General features: G+C 43.6%; 1 protein-coding gene across 1 annotated transcript in view; it reads right to left on the bottom strand.

Annotated features, from left to right (window-relative positions):
- Positions 1-21400, bottom strand: part of LOC134932949 (sodium-coupled monocarboxylate transporter 1) — a 65992-nt gene extending 44592 nt beyond the window's left edge. Inside the window, exons 1-4 of the mRNA XM_063927827.1 lie at positions 20594-21400; positions 18373-18438; positions 15162-15213; positions 3153-3220 (exon numbers count right to left, since the gene is read on the bottom strand). Coding sequence (XP_063783897.1) covers positions 3153-3220; positions 15162-15213; positions 18373-18438; positions 20594-20944 — 537 coding nt within the window. The 5' untranslated portion in view covers positions 20945-21400. The remainder of the gene's footprint in view (positions 1-3152; positions 3221-15161; positions 15214-18372; positions 18439-20593) is intronic.
- Between the last annotated feature and the right edge of the window lie 1262 nt (positions 21401-22662).

Raw genomic sequence — 22662 nt, 5'->3', positions numbered from 1 at the left:
CTGACTGGTTAGTCATTTCTCTTCACTTTATCTCCCTCCAGGCTTTGATAAATCTCTCCCATGTACTTTCGGCATAAAGAACTTGAATACCTCAAGTATAAAAACAAAGATCTTATGAACTATGAGAGACTGAACTACTTATGTATACACAATATACACAGTATCCCAGAATCCATGAAACAAGAGAGTCTCGAACCATATTACACACAAGTTTTTCAAGTTATTTCAAGACGAGGACTAACTACAGTTTTATGCTGAAAGACCAGACAGATCACTTTGCCCCAAATGAAGGATCATAACCCCCCCCCCCCCTCTTCCCCTAAGAGAAAATGCTCTCTGTCAGAGTAGACATCAAAATAACAATAACCAGTAAAATCCAATACTGTGTTTTATTTGTAGGCCCCAAACTGCTGGTACTATCCAGGACAGTTGTCACTTGAGGGACGCAACTAGCACCCCCTGTGTGAACATGGATACAAATATGAAGGGATTCCTTATATTCAAATTAACAGTAGAAGATTGATTAATAGTAGATGAATGAAGCAAACAAAATATAGTTTCTGGCCTCAGTTATCTGAATATGGAGGAATCTTATTTCAATATGTAATCTACTTATTTATCTAACATCTAAGACCACATAACCTGAGTGTTGAAGCTATGGATCTCAGAAACTCTCTTTTCAAAGAAGTTTGTAATTTTCTCTCAAAATTCCCATTAAGGTTGCATTTTTGGCTTTCCATCTTATATACCTCTGAACAGTTGTCATTAACTGACATTGTTTCTGTTTTGTTTTTTTCTGAATTATGTAGTCTAAATATATTTTATACACTATGTGATATTTTCTATAAATACAGGCTCGATCTATACTGTTCTGCTTTTTTTTTTATACTAGAAAATAAGTCCTATTGTTAAAGGTCTAATATTTTCATATGCTATTTAGTTAGGATCAGGTCAGGATTCCGGCAGCCAGGATCCCAGCAGTTGAAATATCAATGCCGGAATCCAGACACTACTCGGAATGCTGGCGCCGGGATCCCAACATTGATCACTAACGAGGATTTTACGGGACGCCGGAGGTAGGCTACTGGGGGAGTGTTAGGCTGTGTGTGGGGTTGGGTGGGTTTGGATTAGTCACCCTCGTGGAGGGTTAGGATTAGGCTGTGGGGGAGGGAGGGCTAGGTTTAGGCTGCGGGGAGGGGGGGAAGGGATAGGGTTAGGCATCACCAGGGAGGGTTAGGGTTAGACTGCAGGGATAGAGGGGGGGGGGGGGGGAATCAGGCTGCGGGTAAGGAGGGTTAGGGTTATAGGAGGGTTTAGGATTAGGGCACTCTACTTACCATTTAAGTGTTTGGATCTTGAACTTCAGGGTTGCCGTTGTCAGTATTTTGACTGACGGCATCCCAAGCACCAGGATCCCGATACCATCCCATTAAGTTAATTGTATAGAATATTATATACAAATTGCACTATTTTTTTCTACTGTTTCTGATTTGGTTAATTAAATTGTCTTGCATCATATGATTCATTTATAATCTTGATGGTTGGCAATACGTGCCCCTAAGCTAGCAAATTTCCTTACATTTAGGAACTAGACTAACAGATGTTTGAGAAAACAAAACATCTAATAAATACACACAACTTATTCTTAGCTTTCTGAGCCCAAATGACAGAACACTAAATGAAGTATCTCTACTCTATTAGTGTGGGTCATTCTGAGTTGATCGCTCGCTAGCAGTTTTTAGCAGCCGTACAAACGCTATGCCGCCGCCCACTGGGAGTGTATTTTAGCTTTGCAGAAGTGCGAACGAAAGGATCACAGACCAGCCCAGCGTTCGCCCAGCCACGCCTGCGTTTTCCCTGGCACGCCTGCATTTTTCCACACACTCCCTGAAAACGGTCATTGCTACCCAGAAACGCCCACTTCATGTCAATAACTCTGCGGCAACCAGTGCGACTGAAATGCATCGCTAGACCCTGTGCAAAACTACATCGTTCGTTTTGCCCGTACGTTGTGCGTGCGCATTGTGCCGCATACGCATGTGCAGAACTGCTGATTTTTAGCCTGATCACTGCGCTGCGAACAAATTAAGCTAGCGATCAACTCGGAATGACCCCCCAGTGTACCTTGCATTTCAGGCTCCAGCTTTAGCAGTCTGTCATCTCTATTCAGGGGATTTATCTATCAGACTGCAAGGTTACTATAGATTGTAAGCTTGCAAGCAGGGTCTTCCTACCTCTATGACTGTTATTACCCAGTATTGTTTTATCATTGTTGTTTCCAATTGTAAAGCACAACAGAATTTGCTGCGCTAGATAAGTTAACTGTTCATAAATAAATAAGACTAATAACTCCATTTCAGAAGCTCTAATATTCCTTTCCCCTTTCTGTGTTTTGCTGCTAGAGGAGGACTAACACTAAGGAGTAATTTAATTATGGGTGAAGAGTGCACATTGCCTTTACAGCAGCTTTTAAATGCTGGCAAGAGCAGCCTGATTTGCCCCCTTCACCCGGCTAGCAAATGCCCAATTTGCCTAAAAGTGCTTGCTACCCTATGGAGTAGAGAGCATTTTTGAGCGAGATGCCAGCAGCGTAAAGTGCAGCAGTGTCGGGCGGATTCGCCGGGTGAATCGATTCGGCACTAATTTAATCCCCCCCTAGGTGACATAATGTCATTCATTAAGTGGTTTTAGATACACAGCAGCATTCCCTCACTCTGTGTTGGCCAACAACATAAAGGAGCAGCAGTCGGAAGCTTCTTAGCTATGAAGTTAATGGCAGCTACTACTTCATTTTAATAAAGGACTGGCTGGGCTATAATGTCAAGATGAAGAGATACTTCACCGCCCCAGCACTCAGTAAGAACAGGGAGCACCTATGGATGGTGCATCCAATGGGGAGGTTGCCTCTGGGATAGTGGGTGGCACGGGTGCATGCGCCAGCTGCAGCTACACAGATTGAAGATGGATGCTAGGTGGTGGACTGAATAATTTGGCACTGGATTCCAATTGATCAGAGCATACCCAAGCAAATTGTGATACACAGGCAGATGAAAAGTAAAAGAAATACATATGTGTTATAGAGAACAGAGCGTATGTGTTTGACAAAAAGTGTAAAAATTATCCTATATAAAATGAATTGGAAGATTACTAACCATTGTGCAGTAGAATGTACAGACTACTCCGGTGGCCACAACAGCACCCCACAAATGAAATCCAGTAACTGAAATAGACACAAAGATGGTATAAAATGAACATTTGACAACTATATTGGATGAAATGTAATAGGGTGCGAGTTTTTAAAAGTTTACTGCTAAAAACATACGAGTTTCAAAATGGCACATATAGTAGGCTGCGAGAACTTGTGAACTCACATTAAACTCACATTTCCACTTCTCACATGGCCCAAACAAGCATCCAGATGTTTTCCCATTAAACTCTCCAGATTCAATAATCACAAAATAATACATTTGCTTCGGGCTGGCAAGTTGGAGAAGCAAGGCAGATCAGTGTGATCTGTGCAATGCTTCTCTGTTTGTAAAAGTAAAAAAAGGTAAAAATCTGAACAAAAAAATGTGTGGGACTCCCCTCCCCACAAGCATAACCATCTCGGGCTCTTTGAGCTGACCCTGGTTAATAAAATATGGGAACAAAACTGTAGGAGTCTCCCTGTATTTAACGAATTAGCACTGGGCTCTTGGAACTGACCCTGGTTCTAAAAAGTAAGGGGTATTTCTAAAACCAGCAGCGAGCTCCACTAGCAGAAGAGTAGTGCCACAGCCAGGGGACACTGGTCACCCCGGCCAAAGCATTAAGCCCCCCTAACTAGTCAGCCCAGGCTGGTTATTTCTGTGGAAATGGGGACCCCAATAAAGGGGTTTCCCCTCTCCAGTCTAGCCCAGGTCTGACTGAAGCCCAGGGCTATCCTGCGGTGGGTGCGACGTTTACAACTATGAGTTAATGTCAGATTTAAATAATATTGCCTTTTACAGAACTACAGGTCCCAGCAAACCTCCCTCACATGCCGGTACTCAGCATGTGGGGCATTGAAGAGCCCGCTGGTGGCTATAGTCCCCCTGTAAAAGAAATATTAAAATAAACACAGTATACACACACAGTAGAAAGTAAAACTTTAAACATATACTCACCTTATCCATGGCGCCAATTGGTCTTCTTGTCCAGTAGAGTCCTGCTACATTGCTAAAAATAAAATATACATACTCACCTAACCTTTGGCGAAGATTAGTCTTAGTCTACTCTTCTACAAGGGGTTAAAAAATAAAAAAAACGCAAGACCAGATCTTCCGCAAGTGGCGGAACCCACATGAGTTCTGTCACTTGTATAGCTGCCAGCTAATCAGAGGCCAGTATCACGGTAACAGCCCACTGATTGGCTGTGACAGCCAGCGCACTCACAGCCAATCAGCAGACTGTTACCATGGAAGTGGACGCTAATTGGCTGGCAGCTATACAAGTGACAGAACTCACGTGGGTTCTGCTATGTCTGGAATGGATTGCGTCTTGTGTTTTGATTTGTTTTTAAACACTTGGGATGATTTTGTAGAAGAGATTCAACCTTCACGAAGGGTTAAGCGAGTATGTATATATATATATATTTTCCATGTAGAGGGATTCTACCAGACAAGGAGCCCGGGGGTTGGTTATGCTTGGGTGGGAAAGGGGTTCACACATTTTTTCAGATTTTTAGCTATTTCTTTATTTTTACACACACAGAGGCCTGTCGGGATCTCGCTGATCAGTGCAGGCTTCTATCAAACTTGCACCTTGTAATGAAACTCGCATTACAAGGTGAGGGTTTGCACACAAATAAACATGTATGGACTCACATTTCAGATAAACTCATATCCTCCAAGTCGAAGCCTATTACATACTGCAACTTTCGGAACAAACCCACATTATACGCATGATGCGAGTTTGTACTCACACATAAACTCGGACCCTATTACATTTCGCCCATGAAGTGTAGTCACAGACACTATAACAATAAATTATTGTTGACACTGTTTTTGATATAATACTGTACATATTACAGGTGCAGGTGAAAGAGAAATCATAGTAGCTCAAAATCCCAAATGACACAGTGAAAGTTTATGAACTGTCTAGTTGTGCAACAGTAAGGAAATCTGTGATGTACTATTTGGTATACTCCGCAGTGCTTACAGTCTAGCCCAATCTTTGCAGTAGGCATAGGGGTAGATTTACTAAAGTTTCTAAAACAGGCAAGTGGTGGTGTTGAACGTAGCAACCAATCAGATTCTAGCTATAATTTTTCTATGATAGGCAGAATCTGATTAGTTGCTACACCACCACTTGTCTGTTTTGGAATCTTCAGTAGATCACCCATAGTCTCCATTCAGGTAGAGCTCTCCCCAAGTATGTGAGACTGGAATGATTAATTGATTATAATAGACTCCGGGTTGGGTCGTTGGATAGACACAACTAAGGTCGACAGTCATTAGGTCAACCATGGAAGGTCGACATGCATTAGGTCAACAGGGACAATAGGTCTACATGGTCATTAGGTCGACATGTACTAGGTCTATATGTCAAAAGGTCGACATGAGATTTCTGACTGTTTTTGGTGTCGTTTTCTCCGTAAAGTGACAGGGAACCCAAATTAGTGCACCATGGGGGTCATTCCGAGTTGTTCGCTCGTTGCCGATTTTCGCTATATTGCGATTAGTCGCTTACTGCGCATGCACAAGGTTCGCAGCGCGCATGCGCTTAGTTATTTTACACAAAAGTTAGGTATTTTACTCACGGCATAACGAGGATTTTTCATCGTTCTGGTGATCGGAGTGTGACTGACAGGAAGTGGGTGTTTCTGGGCAGAAACTGGCCGTTTTATGGGAGTGTGCGAAAAAACGCTGCCGTTTCTGGGAAAAACGCGGGAGTGTCTGAAGAAACGTGGGAGTGTCTGGGCGAACGCTGGGTGTGATTGTGACGTCAAACCAGGAACGAAACTGACTGAACTGATCGCAATGGCTAAGTAAGTCTCGAGCTACTCAGAAACTGCAAAGAAATTTCTAATCGCAATTCTGCTAAGCTAAGATACACTCCCAGAGGGCGGCGGCTTAGCGTGTGCAATGCTGCTAAAAGCAGCTAGCGAGCTAACAACTCGGAATGAGGGCCCATGTCCCCTCGCATGGCTCGCTTTGCTCGCCATGCTTCTGGCAAGGTGCCTCACTCTGCTACCGCTTTGCTCGGCTCAGATTACTGTTCCAATCATAGTCCACATGGATCGTTTAAGTATGAAAAAATCTAAAAAATGAAAAAAGAAAATGTGAAAAACTCATGTTGACCTTTGACCTGTCGACCTAGTACATGTCGACCTAATGCATGTCGACCTAATGGCATTGTCGACCTTCAGTGGTCAACCTAATGAGTGTCGACCTAACGGCCGTAACCCATACACTCCCACTCAAGACTTCCAATAGTAAATAACACTTTCTAATCATTCAGCATAGAGATGGAATGCCTTGGCTGTCAGACTACACATCACATTCTCTGTTTGAGATACTGGGACTACATTTCAAATTACACTTCCATGTGAACATGCAATGAAGCCTGAAGGCCTGCACTCATTGGTATATACAGTAGCCAGTGTCCCATACAACATACACACAGAATAAACCTAAGTGTGACAAAGGGTGAAACGCAGAAACTTTCCAAAGAGGACAGGTGGTGAAGTTGCCCATAGCAACCAATGAGGTTCTAGTTATTTTATAGAATGTACTGTACTAGATAAATGACAGCTAGAATCTGGACTGTTATAGGCAATTTTCCACATGTTCTTTTTTGGAAGGTGTGTGGCCTACAGAAAATAGAGAATATTCTAAGGACCTCTATACAGTGCAGAGTGATCTTCATATAATACAGAATATTCTATTGACCAAAATACAGTGTAGGGAGCATTTATAGTGAGATGTAGTTAGGAAGGGAATGGTCACTTTATCAACAGTGATGAGATCGACAGCAGAATGCAGATGGCAGTAATCCGACACAGTAATACTACTTACAGCCATTATAAATTTAGGCATACCATTATTATTCATGCATAAAGTCATGCGTCCCAACTGTCCCGATTTCAGCGGGACAGTCCCGCTAATTGGACACTGTCCCTCCCGCGGGTCGCAGTGTCCCGTGTGTGTGTGTGGGGGGGGGGGGGGAGTGAGGGGGGGGCAGTTGGGAGAGGTAGTGATCACCTCTGCTTTGCAAAGCAGCCGGTGATCACACTGAATAGATGCGCATCTATCAGCACAAGGAGAGGAGCCGGGGGGCTGTCCAGCAGCTCATGGAGCGCTGGACACGCCCCCAAAATGACAAAAACGGCGGTAGCGGCAACAGGCCCTGCCCACTGTACCCGAAGCTCCACCCCCTTTTCGGGCACGGGTGCACCTTTGGTGCGGCGTGTCCCTATTTACATGGGACAGAAGTTGGGAAGTATGTTAACGTTATAATGCCCAAATGGTTTATGTAGCATTTTACTGTATCGAGACACTGTCAGCAGCAGTCTGCTGTCAATTCTGTCATTGTCGGAAAAGTAATCATCGACCTAATATATGTATACCTTAATAATCAATATACACATAGCATTCTACTGAACTCTATACAATATAGAGATAATTCTTTGACATATACACCGTACAATGCAGATAACATTCTAGTGACCAATATAGCATTTTATCAATTCCTATACAATACAAAATACTTTATAATGAACTATAAAACACAAAATACATTCTAGTGACTGGTCTACAACACAGACAGCATTCTAGTTATCTTTCATCAATACAGAGAACATTCTAGGATGCATATATACAATGCAGAAAGCATCCATTCCTAGTGACTGTCACTGAATACAAAGTATTCTAGGAAACAATATACAATACAGAGAACATTATAGGGAACAATATGAAATACTGAAAATTATTACATAAATACAAATATCATAGTTACCCATACCTCCCCACATTTCTAAATGGGTGAGCGGTACTACTGTGCGGCAAAGCCGTCCCCAAAAAGGGGGCATGGCCTATGTGAAAGGGGTGTGGCTTTGTGGGAGTGCCTCAATTGCAAGCCACGTCCCCCATTTTCATCTCTAAGGGCGCATGCCCAGCGCTCTGTGAGCTGCTGGCATGCCCTCTCTCCCTGCTGAACAGAGCAGCGAGTGGCGGGAGCCTCCCACCTGCACACCCCTCCCCATCACCACCACCATGGGACACTGCGGCCCATAGGTGGGACAGCAGGATATTTTTTTTAAAAACTGGACTGTCCCGCGAAAATCAGGACAGCTGGGAGGTGTGGTTACCTATATACAATATAAAAAGCATAAATGACTATCTGATCGCAACGCTGTAAAAAATAGCTAGCGAGCGATCAGGTCTGAATGAACCCCTTTGAACAAACACTCCAATGTTTGTTCTTTAGTAAATTTCCGTGCCTAAAAAAATGCCTAAACACTTCCCTGTTTGCCAACTCGGGCAAACACTGAGCTTAGTAAATTTACCCCTTAATGTTTGCAAAGGGTGTTCTCTAGATTTTAACTTCACATGGAAATAAAGAGAGGAGCCTTATTCAGAGTTGGATGTAAATGTGTATAAGCGTATCTGTTTGTGATGTGCATCTGTTTTCCCCATATGTTGGACTTGTGACTCTCTGCGACAAAGCGGCCAGTACAAGGTTTGGAGAGTGCACAGATTTGGCCAAGGGTTGTGTAGATTTGGCCAAAGTAAAGTAAGGGCATCTTGACCAAAATGGCCACAGAAAGGATACAAATGCGTCTGCTGCAGGTACATGACTGGGCACTAAAAACCCTGGTGCAAGTAGCGGACTGGTAATGGCAGATGGAGGCTGAACAGAGTGAAACTGCTGCAACTATGGCCTAATTCAGATCTGATTGCAGCAGCAAATTTGTTAGCTAATGGACAAAACCATGTGCACTGCAGGTGGGGCAGATATAACATGTGCAGAGAGAGTTAGATTTAGGTGGGTTATATTGTTTCTGTGCAGGGTAAATTCATTATTTTTACACTGCAATTTAGATTTCAGTTTGAACACACCCCACCCAAATCTAACTCTCTCTGCACATGTTATATCTACCTCCCCTGAAGTGCACATGGTTTTGCCCATTAGCTAATAAATTTGCTGCTGCGATCAGATCTGAATTACGCCCTATGTTTTAGAAGTCAAACTATAATGCAATGTATACTAATTTTTCACAGGTAAAGTATGTTTTGTACTCTGTAAGACAACGTGAAGGCTTGGGTTATAAAAAAATAAATAAATTGCATCTTGTTCACTCAGCATTTCAGATGTGTTAAGCTACAGAGCAATTATTACCAGTGCTATACACCCATAAACAGGGGTGTAGAGAGCTAAGCGGGGCCCTGTTAATGAATGGGGTGTGGCCTAAAAGTGGGCGTGCCCTTGCCTCCTAAAAATAAATAGGATGTAAAAAATGAATAATTGTGGCCCCGTGCACTCCACCAGGGGTGCCATTCTACTCCAGGAAGGGTGAGGGGGAGGGCACCCGCTTTCTACCATGCTTGCGGGAAGCGGGTCCCTCCTCCTTGGCCAAAGCCATCTTCCCAGTGATATTTGGGAAGATGGCGCATGAGCACAGTGCCAGAGTCTTTGCTTTCAATGTGCGGACACCATCTTCCTGAAGATATCACTGGGAACATGGCACCGGCCTTAAGTATATATGTATACTCTGTATGGGTGGCAGCGGACAAGGACTCCCCACCAGGCCCCTCCAACATCCCAGGCCCAGGTAATTAGAAGCCACCTCCCCCCTCTCGATGCCACTGATCATAAACTGTAATGTTTATGCATTGTAACCTACAAAACCGCAAAATGAGTCATGCTGCTTTTCCGTTAATTCAATTTTTCTCTAGAAATGTACTATGTAGACCCCATAATCTCTAGTGGTTTCTTTATATTTACTCCCAAACAGTGGCGTATCTATAATGTGTGCAGTGTGTGCGATGCACACGGGCCCCTGGGTCCAGAGGGGGCCCACACCGCACACACTCCACCCATTTCTTCTATATACTTACCTTTCTGGTGTCTGGGTGTGGGTCCCCTCCTCTCCTGAGTCACGTAGCCAGCAGCCGCAGCAGTGCTGTTAGCACTCTGTCTGAGCACTAGAGACTCTGGCACACTGCCAGAGTCTACAGCGCATGCCCAGCTCTCCGGAAAAATGGCTGCCGCTCCATTTTTCCGGAGAACTGCGCATGTTCTGTAGACTCTGGCACTGTGCCAGAGTCTCTAGTGCTCAGACAGAGTGCTAATAGCGCTGCTGCCGGCTATGGGACGGGAGAGAAGTGGGCCCACACCTGGAGACTGCACACGGGTCCCCTCCTCTCTAGATACGCTCCTGCTCCCAAACTAAAGTAGCTTTATTATACAGACTTCAGATATCTCCCCCAATCTTTGCTAGTGACAAAATCAGACCTCAGCTTTGTGGTGGTGACTGTCCTGCAGGCCTACGCTGTGTCCCAACTCACTGAAGTAAAGGTGTGGGCAGCATCACAGGAACAACAATTGAGATGGGCAGAGCCTGATTCCGTTATGTACAGTACTGCACAGCTGCAGGAAAGCGGCGGTGCAATACCATACAATTAAAAATATCAACGCTGAAGGAGGCTTCTGTAGGAAAATTAAGCCTCCTGCCAGCATCTGTGATCCGAGTGCTGCATCCGAAGATGTAGCATCGGATCACAATTGCGGCCATTGCAGCCCATGGTCATCTGTGTAAACCGAAGCTTACTCAAACTGCACATTGAAACTCCTCTGCTGGGTCCAATAAGTCTGCATCCAACGATGCAGGACCTGGGCTCGGCACTCCTACAAAATGGGGGCAACACGCCCCTCTTTTGTAGAGCGGTCCTCGTTGCTGCTCCTGCTCCGCCTCCACTCCCCAAATGTCAGTGATGCTGTAGCTAAGGGAGGACTGCGAGCAACTGCCCCACAGGTCCCAAGTTAGAAGCCTGATGACAGCAGGATCAGAGCTAGACATTTTGGCACAGAGCATCAGCACAGGGAGGGAGGGCATAAATGAGGCAATTAAAGAATTGTAGCTACGTGATAATGCAGCATTAGACTTATAAAAAATTCTACCTTGCCATTGATCAAGTTATGAATAATAATTAACTGTAGCTTCACATATTAGAAAGTATAAAGTCCAGTTTCAACACTTGGTTGTTATGACAAATATAAATGTTGTATCAGCTCTTACCTGTCACTGTCTCCAGGTGTCCTTTACTCCAGCTGCACCCACTCTGCTATGTGTATATTACCTGACTCCTCCAGCATGCGTGTAGGGGGTCCTTGATTTCACAAGTGCTGTTATTGGTCTCCAGTCATGTATAGTAGAGCCCACAGCCTGTGAAAGAGGAGTTGCAGACTGCCTTTGGTGGTTTAGCCAGGTTCCTGCAGGATCACTCGGCTCCTCGCATAGCACTGTGGGAGACGTCATGACATCTGTCCCCTCAAAGTACTGGAGCCAGGAGTCGGGCGGGTTTCTGCACTTTCTGGAGTTGAGAGAAGAAGCCGGATGCACCACTAGTGTAACATGCATCGCAATACACGTCTGGCAATATAAATGGTGGCAGGTGAGCATGGCGGGTTCCGTCAACAGGGAATCTTGCCCTGCGTGATGGTCCCAGCTGCACCGCCCTCCCTACGGCCCTGGGTGGGATAATAAAGCATTTACAAGCAGCATTTGGCTCTCTCTGCAGGAAATACTACTGACGGGAGAGCTAGACCTTATAATGGTCAGAAGACCACCCAATGTGAGGAAGGAGATGGATCTTTCATATCTTTCTGTGGAATATTACCCCCTTCCCCACGAATGGTGGCCCTTCTCCCTGCCACAGAGCCTATACATAGAGGCACAACAAATCTTAATGAGCTAATCTGAAAATTGACATGACCTATGCTATATCTAGTGAATTACTTTTAGCCTGCATTGCCACAATAAGTGCCCCTTACACCTCTATTTAGAGATCCACAGAAACATGGTGAAAGGAAGGAAAGGGGAGAGCTAAGAGAGACTAAACATGCAGTCTCCAACAGGAGGCGCTCTCAGCACACATTATTCCCCTTAAGTATAATTATACTGTATTGCACACAATGGTAACTACAGTTGACCCCTCTATAGCATTAACTTACATATGGTTGCAACAGTAAGTCAGAGTTCAATGAAGAAAAGTTAGAGCATAATAGTATCTCTACTATGGGGTCTATTCAATGCATGTCAGATCCGACAGTGCAGTATTCAATTAGCGGGCAATTCCGACATGTTTTTACCTGTTTTCGACAATGCAAATCCGACTTTTTTAAAGTCGGATCAGCGTTGTTGAAAACGTGCCAAAAAACTGTCGGTATTGGCCGCTAATTCGACAAAACACGTAGATCCACGGCTAAACTGACGATCCATGTGTTTTCCGACAAGTTGGAAAAACGGCAGCTCCATTGAATAGGTTGAATCCTGATTCGACCAAAAAAAGACGAAAACTGCCGTCTTTCCGACTTGACGGCAATTCCGACTTTGATTGAATAGACCCCTATACGGGAAAAGCCCCCCAAATTATCCGAATGATGTGCTCAAGTTAAAAAAACACCTGTATGAAATTCCAGACTCACATATATTGAGAGGAGACCAGTCCACATTGTCTCAGCTTACTAGCCAGGAAAGCATTGCTTGTGTGTAAGCCAGAGTATTCATGTCACCCCTCTAGTAATGGTACTTATTGGGGAAATTCAAGACACCTAGCCTAAAGGCTAACAACACCACCATAATCATTCATGTTGACAATTGTACCACCTCATTCAGGTGCGGCTGTTCTTGCTGCTATCGCTATCTTTTGCCAAATGCAAGTGCAATTATATGCTAATATGGGCAGAAGCTAGCCTGAGCAAAGGGACACCCACTGCTATCACATTATTTCCATTTAACAGCATATAATTGCTGATACATCGGTACCATCATCGCAAATCGGTTCATTTCGGAGAGGTTCAAGTGTCTCTGAAGATGCGCAGGCTGAGCTGCTCTCCCGGGAGGATAAGAGCTCTCCAGTAGCAAGTAAGATCGCAACTGTTCATTTATGCACGCCCAGAAAACGTTGTCTGAACGGCCATGGCACGCATACGTTTACCCAACCACTCTCCGTTCCCACCCCCAAATGCTGTCTTCCTGTCACTCCCTTTGCGTCCAAATCCTTGGTGCGACTGCAATCGCAATTCACTTGCTGCATGTGCACACTGTGGCTCAGATGCATGCGCAGTAATAAAATATCGACCAATGTGCGTACAATAGCCACTTTGCAACCACACCTGAATAAGAATGAATAAGCTTCTTAGTGTGATTTCACATTACTCTCATAAGGACACAACTACCAGACATCATAAAATATCTCATTACTGATCCCACATACTGTATAAACCATAATTGCCCAGGCAATGAAAGACTACTGCTATAATCTGCAGGTCCTTACATCCATTATACCAGATCCAAGCACCGTATCTCAGTTGCAGGACAACGCTTTCTAAAAGAGCATGAAGTAGTATCTTACTTGATAGTGTGGCATAGGAGAGGTTGGTGGGATCAGTTTTAAAACAATAGCTACAGTATGCTTATGAGAATATCTATTACTCCTGTGTGGATAATGACTTATTACTTATGTGAGAAAGTCAGAGGGACTTGCACAGTACACCTACAATCTCAACGGTGGCAGAAGAACTTTCCTACTACTTAGTATCAACTACAGTATTATAAAGTCATAACCCATCTTACACAAGTAGTGGCTGTATAAATGCAGTGAAGATGTTATATTTGCAGTAAGTAACACCCAAACAGATGAGTTAAAACAGTAAAATAACTAATCCAAATGTGCTGCTGTATATTGCTACTTATTGTAAAGTAATTTACTACTACTCTATATATCTACAAAATGTCAAAGTTCTTGTCCATAAACTTACATTGTGCAAAGAAAAGAAAAAAAGGATTACAGATAATTGATTTAAACTATGAACTAATGAGATTCAGATCTAGAAATTAAAGATTTTACAATATAAGCGAATTAATAATCTAGTTACGGACTGCATTAAGTAATTAATTCTCAGTGCAACACGAGTACGTTTCCTAAATTTAATTCTTAACAATAAGTGTTCCGGATGACCTGTATGATGATACCCCTTTTCCACTAGCTCAAAAAACACAGGTAAATGCATGGGGGCGCTCATTTACCCTTGTTTGTTGCTAGTGGAAACGGCTCCCTCTGCAAAAACTCGGATCAAGTGATCCGGGAATCTTACCCGGGTAGCTTACTGGGTTGAACACGAGTTCAACCCGGTAAGCTGTGCAGTGTAAACGGAAGCCGTGTCGATGCGACACGGCTCCCGTTCACAGTGTATGGAAGGGCGGCGCTGGGAGATCCTGTGATCTCCCAGCGCCGCCCCTGCCGCGTCACCAGCAGCGTCACCAACCCGGCAATATGCCGGGTTGGTGAGCGCTGTGGGAAAGGGGGCTCTGATGCGGGTCGCAGCCGAGTAGCACCCCGTGTCAGGCTCCCGGCTGTGACCCGCATTACTAGTGGAAAAGGGGTGGAGGGAATGAATTTGAAACATTGTATTTGTAGATATAAAAAAAGTCAAAATAACAACACAATGTGTACTTTTTCCATTTCGATGTTTTATATACATACAGGCTGTCAACTGTTAAGGACAGTGGGGCAGATGTATTAACCTGGAGAAGTCATAAGGAAGTAATAAACCAGTGATATGTGCAAGGTGATAAAGGCACCAGCCAATCAGCTCCAATATGTAAATTAACAGTTAGGATCTGATTGGCTGGTGCCTTTACCACCTTGCACTTATCACTGGTTTATCACTTCCTTATGCCTTCTCTAGGTTAATACATCTAGCCCAGTGCTTGGTGGCTATGCCTTTGTTATTTTGGTATTTGGTAGAGGGTTGATGTCCTTTAAGTTGGACCCTTGCTGCTGAACTGAAAAGCACAGGATATAACATACTTTCCTCTTGATATGTAAAAAAAAGTGTCCAATCTATGCATATCACTAAGTTATGACATCAAAAAGTAATGACTATAAAAATATAACCTACTATAACTTTCTTACCTTGATTCAGTGCCAGAGCTGGAGCATAAATAACAATTCCAGTATATAGAATCTATTAAATAAGCATTTCAGAAAGATACAGGTTCATTAGTGAGTAATTTCAAATGTTTTATGCTAAAAAAAAAAAGCAATCAATAAATATAATTAATAATCAGTAATATCTGTTTATAAATAAAAACGTGCTTTATATGTTCCAGAGAATGAACTGTTTCTCCAGTTCTTCAAAGCCACAGTTCATATCGGTGTATTTTCATGGTCTGTGTGACATTTTGTGCATTTGTAATATACATCATATCATAGTTAATGAGGTTGAAAAAAGACAAGTTGTCCATCGAGTTCAACCTGTATTAAAATCCTACACTATTCTGTTTGTATCCATTGGTTCTTCCCTAACAACTCAAATGTTTTTTGTTTGTTTTTAGTATAGTTGAAAACTAGAAAGCATGTTTCTAATACTACCATACTAAATTACATTCATTTTTAGGGGTCTATTCATGAAGCAGTGAAAAGTGAGGAGAAGTGAGCCAGTGGAGAAGTTGCACATGACAACCAATCAGCACTGAAGTAACATTTATAATTTGCATACTATACAATTGTACAGAGCAGCTGATTGGTTGCCATGGGCAACTGCTCAGCAGGTTCACTTCTCCACTCTTTTCACTGCTTCATGAATAGACCCCTAAATGCTATATCCCTGGATATCTTTTTCAGTTAGAAATTTATCTAATCTATTTTTAAACATATTGACAGAGTCCGCCATTACTACCTTCTCTGGCAGGGAGTTCCAAATCCTTACTGCCCTTACTGTGAAGAACACTTCCTTTCATTGGGTATGACATTTTTTCTCTTCCAACCTCAGAGGGTGTCCGCGTGTCCTGTGTAGAGTAATCTCTGACTGAAATAATGTCTCCATAATTAAAAATTCCATATGGAAGTCCAGCCTGCTGTCATGTTTTGACTGTAGTTTATGAATTGACACTATGGGCCTAATTCAGAGTTGATCGCAGCAGCAAATTTGTTAGCAGTTGGGCAAAACCATGTGCACTGCAGGGGGCGCAGATATAACATGTGCAGAGAGAGTTAGATTTGGGTGGGGTGTGTTCAAACTGAAATCTAAATTGAAGTGTAAAAATAAAGCAGCCAGTATTTACCCTGCACAGAAACAATATAATCCACCCAAATCTAACTCTCTCTGCACATTATATCTGCCCCCCCCCCTGCAGTGCACATGGTTTTGCCTAACTGCTAACAAATTTGCTGCTGCGATCAACTCTGAATTACCCCCAATGCCTTATGCTCCTAAACACACTGCTTGTGTGACTTCTGTTACGTACAATGAAACTGATGGCAACACAGAGACCGTCAGTGCATCATTTATTTTAAGTGTTACAATTTAGATTTAGATTTTACATTGTTCTATGTGTGTCTATAAATTTGCTCTCTAAATAAAATGCATGAACTCTTTTTTTGTGTGTGCTCTAATTGGTGTTTAATGAGACTTTGTAGTATGTGGAATAGTTGCAGAAAGGGACGTAATTATGGGACCGGCGTTCACAATACTGGCACCGGGATCCCGCCCCCTCACAATCATGATAGTCAGCATGCCAACTAACAGGGACTATTCCCACTCGTGAGTGTCCACGACACCCATAGAGTGGGAATAGAACCTGTGGTGAGCACAGCTTGCAACCGAGCCCGCAAGGGGCTTCATTGCGCTGGCCCCCCTGCCAGGTATTTAAGAGCTGGGATCCCGGCGTCGGTAAGGTGACCAGTGGCCAAGACATGAACCCCACCCTGCAGTAAATGAGAAGCTATAATAATGTCTATACACATTGGGGGTCATTCCGAGTTGTACGCTAGCTGCATTCGGTCGCTATGAGGCAAAAAAAAGGCACTTCTGCGCATGCGTATGTGGCGCAATGCGCACGCGCGGCTTACTATTACAACGAACGATGTCGTTTTACACAGGTTCTAGCTATGCTTTTCAGTCGCACAAGCAGCCGCGGAGTGATTGACAGGAGGAGGGCGTTTCTGGGTGTCAACTGACCGTTTTCAGGGAGTGATCGGAAAAACGCTGGGGTGGCTGGGCGAACGCAGGGTGTGTTCGTGACGTCAAATCAGAAACTGAATGGTCTGAAGTGATCGCAAGCTCTGAGTAGGTCTGAAGCTACTCTGAAACTGCACAAAAAATGTTTGTAGACGCCCTGCGATCCCTTCGTTTGCACTTCTGCTGAGCTAAAATACACTCCCAGTGGGCGGCGGCATAGCGTTTGCACGGCTGCTAAAAACTACTAGCGAGCGATCAACTCGGAATGACCACCCTAGTTTGTTACCTAAAAGTGAAAGTACACAAATCCTGCAGATTACTTTATGATATCACCTACCAGAACAAGTAAGGGGAATGACCTATTGATCGCTAAGTGAATCATTGCTAATCTAGGGATACTGGCCAATATCTTATTATCTATCCTTAATAATACTATAATAATAATATAATTACCTTACATCTTATCATATTTATCCTCACTGAACATGCCTATGAGGAGATGTATGAAGCCTTGGAGAGCGATAAAGTGCAAAAAATTCCCAAAACAACCCATCAAATGCTGTGTAAATGACAGTTAGAAGCTGCGTAACATCTCCACTCAAGCTCTCCCTAATGGGTCTATTTATCATTAATCGCTTAATCAATGCAATCTGGGCGTGATATCAGCACTCAGGATGGCATTGTAATATATGCTTGTACCGATCCAACGTATTATGCAGCAGGGGCTCCCAGCAATGTGACTATTGTGCACGCTTGGTCCTGCTGACCGCACATGCACAGTGGCCATTTCCGGAGAGGGTTCTGGGGGAACCCTCTCCCATGCTTTCTGTAAAGTGTAGCCCATAGGTGGGGCCCACCTCGGGAATGCTTCACATTCCGGAGCTTGGTAAATCCCCTGTGGGGGTGGCTGACGCTGACGCTGATAGTGGAACCGCAGCAGCTACTCCTGCGATCTCTCCGTTACACATGCAGGCGATACTAAATATTTTCGGTTACCCCCTGAAAGCACCCGAATAAACAGCAAATAGTTATTGATAAATGGATCCCTATAAAGTATTGCAGTTTACTCCATAGTGATCACAGTATTGAATTGGACAAAATACAATTTCCACTGTCTTATTAATATATGAAAACAATTTAAAGAGAGAAGTAAATCTTACATACCGTTTGTATGATGAAAAGGATAGTTCCAATGAGCCGCACAGGTTTGTTGAATCTTAGTTCAAGGTACTGTGAAAATAATAATAATAATAATAATAATAATAATTGCCCAACAAATTATTTCTGATCTAAATATCTCCATGAGGCTCATGTTTGTTGTGGGTGGAGACACAGGAAATATATAAAGGAAGAATACATCTTCTTAGACTAACATAATTGTGAAATCATTTTCTATGGTATTTACAGTAGGAAACTAATTTTCCCAAAATGAACAGGTAGCAAAGTTTAATCCTTATATATACAGAAGTAACAGAACAGGTAACCATTAACTTGATGCTTAAGGGATTCATGGACTTCCTTGTAAATACATAATATGACTTGTACCAATATGATAACCAGCTGTGGTTGGGAAAGTGTTGACGTCATGATTAATTGCTGAATAAAAAGTAGACACTTGTATTTGATGATCAGGTCATTCAGAGCCGGCCATAGGCATAGGCAAACTAGGCAATTGCCTAGGGCATTTGATATGCCTAGGGGCATCAGCAGCTTCTGCTGATTAAAATGATATGCGGCATGCCTATATTCTGTGTGACCGTAGCTGTATCTGCATATGAAATGCTATGTTACAGTGTATTCCTGGAAATCACTGTAACGTAGCATTTTGTATGCAGATACAGCCGCAGTCACACACAGAATATAAGTATACATACCACATATAATTTTAATCAGCAGAAGCTGCTTGTGCATCCTAGCAACATAGCAATGGAAATAGGATGCATTTTCCTATAAAAAGGTGCCCGACATTAGCATTGAGGCAAGATTTATGAGGACACATCTGTATCCAAACAGAGACCGAGGTCACAGTGTTAGTGGCAGTTTGAGTGCTGTGTGCATGTGAGTGGGTTGGTTGTGTAGTAGTGTTCAGAATATGTGTAAGGAGCATTATGTGTGTCATGTAAAAATGCATTAATAATGTGCAACATATGTGTAAGTGGCACTGTGTGTATAAGGGCATTAATAATGTGCAGCATATGTGTAAGGGACATTATGTGTAAAAGGGCATTAATAAAGGTTGTCATAATGTGTAAGGCACATTATGTTTATAAGGACATTAATAATGTGTGTCATATGTGTATGTAGCATTACTGTGTGGAATTATATGTATAACTGCATTACTAATGTGTGGCATTATGTGTATAAGGTGCTCTACTATGTGGCATTGCGTATAGAAAGGGCACTACTGTGTCATCTAATGTGAATAAAGAGCAATAGGGTGTGGTGTAATGTGAATAAGGAGCAATTCAGTGTGATGTAATGTGAATAAGGAGCAATTCAGTGTGATTTAATGTGAATAAGGGGCTCTACTGTGAGAAATAACATTTATAAGGTAAATTGGTACTAATGTGTGATGTAATGTGAATTAGAAACACTATCGCATGATATAATGTGAATAAAGTTGCACTACTGTGTGGCGTAATTTTAAATTGGGGTTACTATTGTGTGGCTATGCCCCTTCCTAGCAAGAACACCCCCCTTTTTGGGCTGTGCACCAAATGTGCGAACTGTTCCTATTTAAAATATAGGGGTTACAAACACCTAAATGAGGACTGCTATGGGTGAGGGGTGATGGTGCTGGGTAAGGGGTGCAGGGTCAGAGGCAGAACCAGAAGGGTGCTATGGGGCACCAGCCAAAATCTTGCCTAGGGCATCATATTGGTTAGGGCCGGCTCTGAGGTCATTTACAATAAAAGAAAGGAGCTCTCTGGCCGCTGCTGCCTATTGCATGAGGATTGCACTGTATCACCGAGAGCAGCCAGTAGCGCTGAGAGCGGTCATCATCACTTTCATCACATCACTGATATTGCTCCATGACTACGGGGTTTATTCATGAAGCAGTGATAAGTGTGGAGACGTGAGCCATTGGGGTTGCCATGGGCAATTTCTCCATAGGCTCACTTCTCCACTCTTTTCACTGCTTCATGAATAGACCACTATGTATTCACAAACAGATTTCTGTGTACGCTTTATTTACATATTTTAGAATGTACAATTAAGTTTTCTTGTAGCTGTAATTAGAATGCAGGCTACAGTAGCATAAGCCGAAGACCGCTAGTTGCTAACCCTGAGGATGGATACGTAGGTGGTGTAGATGCATGAGCCGAGGCGATGTGATGCCAGCCTGCGCCCCGTTATTATTAATACCTAGAGCTGTGCCACCTACCTCATATGTGCTGGTGATGCCCAGCCTGTAGAAGACCGGCAGGAAGACCTCGGATGAGACAACCACCACAATAGCGTAAGTGATGGCAAATATGCTGAACATGGCCCCAAATCTGTAGACCTCTGCGGGGGTGCCCAGCACTGTGACTGCTGACATGAAGCTGGCAGTGAGCGATAGGGCCACCGGCACCGCCGTCATGCTGCGGCCACCCATCAGGAACTCCTTCGATGTTTTCTGTCCACCGCCAGCGAAGGCATAGTAAATGCCAATGACCGCAGAGATAACTAACATCAGGGCGAACACCACGTAGTCCCAGACAGTGAAGGAGCCGATGTCCCCCGGAGCAGCCATACTAGCTGTGTGTGTGACAGAAGAAGAGTAAGCAGGTAGGAGCAGTGGTCAGAGCGATGTGTCTGAGCTACCTGTGTTACATGCTAATGAGCAGGAATGGGCACTCAGGAGGAAACACCGGAGTACAAGGAGTGCCCAGGCGCTGGCGATGTGTCAGCAGAGTGCACGACAGGTGTCATCAGACTCTGGATGGAAGTGAGTGCTTCTGGGATGTGTGAGAGTTGGAGGCAGAGCTGGCAGGAGGATACTGAACTTCTCTTATATTAGTTGAATACTAGTTGAAGATTGATAGTAATGAGCTGCTGAGTGTAAAATCAGTGTACTAGAGAGGCAGAAAGTAATGTGTAACAGATTAGATGGTTGTGAAGTGATGTATCTGGTGCAAAGAAATAGAGATATGAGCAGGCTTGGTAAAGAGGAGTTTATAAAGAGACCAGCTTATCTCATTATCTAACCTGTTACTTACTCCCAGCAGTGATAACCCCATCATTCCCATTGTTACAGATATGCAGGTTTCAGGATGACTACAATACTTTATTGGAAACAATAATTAGTGGGCACATACTGTAGCATTACAGCAAAAATACTGTGGGGCACATGGAGAGTTTGATGCAAATACGATTTTCCCTACGAACTGTGCATTTGTACAACTACTAAATATATTGAAAAAGCCAGACCTACACTATGGGGGTAATTCAGAGTTGATAGCAGCAGCATATTTGTTAGCAGTTGGGCAAGACCATGTGCACTGCAGGGGAGGCAGATATAACATTTGCAGAGAGAGTTAGATTTGGATGTGGTGAGTTCAACCTGCAATCTAAATTGCAGTGTAAAAATAAAGCACCCAGTATTTACCATGCACAGAAACAAAATAACCCACCCAAATCTAACTCTTTCTGCACATGTTACATCTGCCTTCCCTGCAGTGCACATGGTTTTGCCCAATTGCTAAAAAATGTCCTGCTGCGATCAACTTGGAATTACCCTCTATGGCCTCATTCAGACCTGGACGCAGCCGCGCGGTCACTCGCAGCAGTCGCATCCAGATGGTCTGCACACATGCACTAGCCATTGTGCGCATTCGTGACCTTACACATTGCGGCCGCATCCAGGAAGGTTACGGCCGCAGTGTGATTGACAGCGCTGTCCACGAGGGGACATCATCGCAACGTTGGGGGCAGGAATTACAAACAGGGGGTGTCGGGAGCATTTTTGGGGTGGCTGTGATGTAACACATCACTGTTTCGAAAAAAATTACCGCTTGACAGCGTAGCCAGGCTGCGCTGCCAGGGGCAACCTTAGTTCTGAGGCACAGACGCATTGGGAGGCGGCCTCACATATGCTGGGTGGCCTTGCCCTGTGCTGGTCGGATCCCAGCATGGGCAGAGATGAATGCAGATCTGGCTGCATATGCAGCGATTTCTGTTCATCTCTGAATAACCCCCTAAAATCACACACACACGCAAAACTATTTAAATCCACACTGAATTCACACACAACCAAGACAGTTCGGATCCACACTAATTTTTATACTCCCAGTAAAGCCAGATCCATAAGTCTCTGGATTAGGCCAGAGCCATACAAAATCTATTGAAAGAGTTAACTTTTCTTGGAGTGTAAAATTAGTGTGGATCACCTTAGTCTGACCCCTAATGACTAAAGGTGTGTGCTGACCCCATGTTACTACACAGTGTACACAGGCTGCCCTATTCTGGCAT

The sequence above is a fragment of the Pseudophryne corroboree genome, chromosome 6 (genome assembly GCF_028390025.1).
Source record: "Pseudophryne corroboree isolate aPseCor3 chromosome 6, aPseCor3.hap2, whole genome shotgun sequence".
Classification (NCBI taxonomy): Eukaryota; Metazoa; Chordata; class Amphibia; order Anura; family Myobatrachidae; genus Pseudophryne; species Pseudophryne corroboree.
The sequence above is the reverse complement of the archived record's forward strand: the minus strand, read 5'-3'. Positions and strand labels throughout refer to the sequence as shown.